At 39.6% G+C, this 5,125-nt stretch overlaps 1 protein-coding gene across 1 annotated transcript; it reads left to right on the forward strand.

Moving 5' to 3' along the window:
- On the forward strand, nucleotides 1–1,011 carry LOC131597401 (uncharacterized). The gene has a single exon (XM_058870101.1). The coding sequence runs from the start codon at nucleotides 1–3 to the stop codon at nucleotides 1,009–1,011; it is 1,011 nt and encodes a 336-aa protein (XP_058726084.1).
- The last annotated feature ends 4,114 nt before the right edge of the window (nucleotides 1,012–5,125 follow it).

Raw genomic sequence — 5,125 nt, forward strand, 5'->3', positions numbered from 1 at the left:
ATGTTAAAAGACTTCATAGAGTTTGCGAATGGATGCCAAGAGTGTCAAATGCATGGGGGCATCCAACACGTTCCTGCAAGTGAATTGCATACCATTGTGAAGCCTTGGTCATTCAGAGGATGGGATTTAGACGTAATTGGGGAAATAAAACCAGCTTCGTCAAAGCAGCAGAGATACATTTTGGTCGGCATCAACTATTTCACAAAGTGGATCGAAGTTGTGGCCTTAAAAAATGTCGATCAAGAAATGGTGATAGATTTCATACAAGATCACGTTATATGTCGATTCGGAATACCAGAGACTATCACAACCGACCAAGGAACAATGTTCACTGGAAAGAAAATGCAGGAGTTCGCTCAAGAAGTTGGCATAAGGTTATTAACATCGACACCATACTACGCCCAGGCGAATGGTCAAGTCGAAGCCGCTAACAAGATAATAATCAGCCTAATCAAAAAAGATGTAGGAAAGAAACCAAAAACTTGGCATCAGTCCCTAAGTCAAGCTCTGTGGGCATGTCGAACATCCCCAAAAGAAGCAACTAGCACTACACCATTTCGGCTGACATATGGGCATGATGTCGTGCTACCAGTTGAAATATACGTTCAATCAGTTAGGATACAAAAACAACATGAGATACCATCCGAAGACTATTGGAGTATGATGACAGATGAGCTCGTCGATTTAGATGAAGAAAGAATGTTGGCTCTAGATTCGTTGAGAAGACGAAAAGAAAAAGTAGCCAGAGCTTACAACAAAAAAGTAAGAAATAAGGTGTTCGCTATTAACGATTTGGTTTGGAAAGTAATATTTCCTATGGACAGAAACGACAGGTTTCTAGGGAAATGGTCACTAAATTGGGAAGGACCGTTTAAGGTAATCCAAGTCTTTACCAACAACGCTTATGAGTTAGAGGAGTTAGCCCCAAATCGACGAATCATCAGGGTAAATGGCAAATACTTGAAGGAATACAAACCTACTCTCCAGGAGCTCACCATTTCGACAACGTAGATTAAAAATTCGAAATAGAACTGGTTGAATAAAATAAAGGCCAGCAAGTAAAATGAAAATATGGCATTAAAAGTTTTGTCTGAAGACCAATTGTCAAAGAGTTACAAGAAGTTATAAAAGAAGTACTAAAAGAAAAATTACATCAAAACTAAGCCATACGCAGATGGTCTCGACAATACTACAAACGGCCATACAACTTCTGAAATTCGCGCAATTCGATCTAAAGATCTGAAGCCCGGTTCTCTAGGGTGTCGGATTCCTCCTTAAGTATCTTAATCTCTGTTTCAATCTGACCCGTGGCTTTGCTGACAACGACAACATCAACATTCATCCTCAACATGTGCGATTGCTTGGGGGTAATTTCTTTAGAGAACTCCTCTTCCTGTTTGTTGATGAGATCCAACTCCTCTTTCAAATCAGACGTCTCCTTCGACAACTCTTCAAGCCTTTGACGTATTGTTGTGGATCTCTCAGTCTTGGGAAGGTGCTCCTGACGTTTTTGGCTAAGATGATTCTTTATTTCTTCAATCACCTGCTTCGCCTTGATCACGGTGTCGACATTGGTTTTCATAGTTGTTTGCTTAGCGTCAATCAGATCTTCATTTTTCTTCATCAACTCTATATTCTCGATGAGAGAAGGAAGGAGTTTAGCAAAAGCTTCCACTGCGAGCCTGGAGAAGTCCAAAATCTCTAAGCCCCGCAATTCAGTGCAAGTTTCCTGAAGCTCTTGACCGAGGCTAGGATCATCACGCAGTGAATTGACCAATTCGTGACTAAAGGCGTGAAGTTTGAGCTTGACAGTCAAGGCTTTGATCTTGGTAGCTTCAGGCCCCACCTTGTCTGTGTACTCCCTAGACTGATCCGAATCAGAAGGAAAAGAGTATTGGCTCACGAAGCTGTTCAGCCTCGCTAATGCAGAGTCGACATCAATGTCCATGGGGGAAAGCGAAGCGTTATCTTCAACAGACGTCGTCGAAGCCAAGTTTTTCCCTGTTGATTGATCAACATTGTCATCAACAGTAGGAGGCAAAGAAACCTTCTCAGTGGTAGCTGGCAAGACAATTATAGGCTTGTCGACATGGGAAGTTTCAGCAGATGTCAAAGGAGGAGTAGACTCGACAACCGGAAGATCACCCTGCATACCGTCGGTTTGGGGAGGAGCATTTTCGACAAGCTAAATGTCGCTTTCAGTAGTCCCCAGATCCGGTAAGTGATCTGAAAGACTAGAGTCAAAACTAGTCGAATAGAAAGTATAGCATGTGGCAGGACTAGTGACAGAATCAGAATCACTTCGAATAGCCATGATAGTTAAGTCAACTAACTCACCAACGGCTAAAGTAGGATCATCTTAAGGATGAGAAACATCGTCTAAAAGGGGAGTGTATTCAGCCACACCAGCAGCATCAGCTTGTGGATTAGAGGCGTCAGCCTGAAATGAACAGAAAGATTTCAGGAAAATTTCAATTTTTGCTAAAGTCACAAACCCATCATTGTTTGGTTCACACGTGAAGTGTTGGGTCGAAGGTACACTGCGCCCCATCCCCTTTTGAAGCTGCTATAACCATAGGAGAATCTGGTTGTTTGGTTGGAACTATTGGAGAGGGAGTTATCGAAGCTACATATGAAATTGAAAGTTAGTACTAAACGAGGCCGAAATAGAGGTACTTTGGACAGAAATCTTACTCCTTCGTTTCAGGACTAAAGGCGAATGAGTTTCTTCTGATTCCTCTCACGATTCGACAAGAAGCGCAGCTCCTTGAGACTAAGAAATCTTGTTTTTTTGTTTTTACTTTTTGACCGCCCCACCTTCAGGAGTAGACTCCTGCTTTCTTTTATGTTTTTGAGAGGGGGATTGGTGAAGGGGCTTAGCATCCTGAGATGGCTGGAAAACGACATGTGTCATGTGAAGCCTAAATTCAGATTCGACGTAGAAAATTAAGTTAAAGAAAATTACCTTTGACCCTTCAGGAGTGTGCAATCTGTCCTTCTTGGATGATTTGGATTGGGAAGGCGGAGCAATCGAAACCACAGAGTGCTTTCCACTCTGGCACAAAAAATAAACACTCAAGATCAGACACAGATAATAAAAGCGAAACACAATAAGTCAGATATGGAATGAGCCATATGTCGCACGCTCGCGAAAAATGAACAGAGTCGCCACCAATATATTTATCCCATAAGGGAAAGGAATATCAGAAAACCTAGGAAAGGATAAGAACGGGGTCTTTCGACCAGAGAATCTAGGTACGGGAGTCGGTTGCGCAAGGGGAAGGTGTTAGCACCCCTCACGCCCATCGTACTCGATGGTATCCACCTATGTTTGTTTCTGTCTAAAGGGTGTGATCTATGTCTATGTCTATATGCGAAATGAATGCAAAATGTAGGGAAAAGAAGAATTGTACTCGCACGGGCCCTACCCCGCTGCCTACGTATCCTTTTCAGGAATCAGAGTTACCGTAGCTCGGCTCACGTTTTTCTGTTTGTTTTTGTGTTTTTTAATTGGGCGGAGTTAACGTTCGCACTCTTGCATAAGGGATCGACCTACGATGCGTACGAGCGGAAATAACATTGCCCTTAGGTGCCAACGAGGCAAAAGAAAAAGAAATGATTGGTTTGTGTCTTTTAGGGTAATTCCATGGTGACAAGAACCTACTACAAGGCTTCGCACCACTTCCTTACTTTGTTTTAAATCCTATCATTTATTAGGTGTTTTAAGTGTTTTTGGTTGGTGTTTTTTAAGGGAAATTTGTTTGTGATTTAGATCATACCAAATAGAGCTTTTTTGAATATTAGAGAACGCACATCGAGGTCTACACCACAATCGATTCTCTAAATAACGGCTAAGAAATACATCGAGATCTACATCTCAATCATTTCTTTTCCGCTAAGTGGAAAAGAACTTACATTGGGGCCTACACCCCAATCATTTCTTTTCCACTATGTAGGAAAGAACGTACATCAGGGCCTACGCCCCAATCATTTCTTTCCCACTACATATAAGAAAAGTCATAGTATGATCTTCGTCAGGTTTTTTTATTAGGTTTTTTAGAGTTGAAAGAGGAAAAAGAAATGAAATGGGGGAACTAAGTCTAACATCCTATTCTATGTTATTCTAATTCCTAATTATCATCTAAGGGAGGTACAAAGATTAAAGATCTATCACCATATCAAACAAACGAGATTATACACAAGGGAATACTAAACAAAATGAATATTTACATATGAAAAGAAAATTCAAGTGAAAATAGAAGGAAAGTTATTCAAAAATCAAGTTCAGGTTCTAAGCACCTTTAAAGCATCTCTAATAGTATATACAAAAAGAAATCCAGGCTATTGCATAAATGCAAGCCAAATTATGGGCTAAATTCACATGATTATCTATTTAGGAACACACATTAATCGGGTATAGAAACCTTAATGAAAACCTAACTAAAACATAGAATTAAACTTTTATTTTTTATACACATGAAGATATAAGGATCTACTAATATCACACAAAAAAGGTTGGCAAAATTCAGTTTACAAGTCACTCAATTAAATTCAATCGCACAAATTATCCAAACCGAAACAAATGCGAGCATACTTGAGAAAAAGGCTCAATTAACATACTAAAAAAATATCTAAAATTCCACAAAAATATCAAAATTATCTAAACACCCTAAAGTATCTAAAATATATTTTTGCACATTTTTTATTTGAGTCAAAAAAGATTTATGAAACAAAAGTTACAAGAAAACACAGTTAAACTAAAATTAAAGTCTATATTGCCAGGGGGTGCATTAGTAAGGTAATTTGAACTAGGAATCATGTTAAAAGCGCGCATGGGCCTAAACAGGGGGTGGGGAAATGAAAGCGTTAGGCCCAACTAGTTCTTTTTTGTTTATGTTATCTAAGGATGAAGAAGGTGCTGGGCCAAAATGGGGTGCGTCCAGTAACAATGGCGTTTTGGCCCAAAGATGATTTTTTTTGTACAGATTCAGCACAAAATGAAAATGTGCATTAGGCTAAGGGGGTGTGGAAGCAGTTTCGTGAGCCCAAGGTTTTGTTTGATTCACTGAAATGTTTATTCAGATTTCATTAACAGAATTTAATAAAAAAAATAATTGAAAAAAAT

The sequence above is a fragment of the Vicia villosa genome, linkage group LG4 (assembly GCF_029867415.1).
Source record: "Vicia villosa cultivar HV-30 ecotype Madison, WI linkage group LG4, Vvil1.0, whole genome shotgun sequence".
NCBI lineage: Eukaryota > Viridiplantae > Streptophyta > Magnoliopsida > Fabales > Fabaceae > Vicia > Vicia villosa.

What these genes read in the sequence shown, in the direction of transcription:
- LOC131597401 (XM_058870101.1), top strand. Translation starts at nt 1, where the DNA reads ATGTTAAAAGACTTCATAGAGTTTGCGAATGGATGCCAAGAGTGTCAA.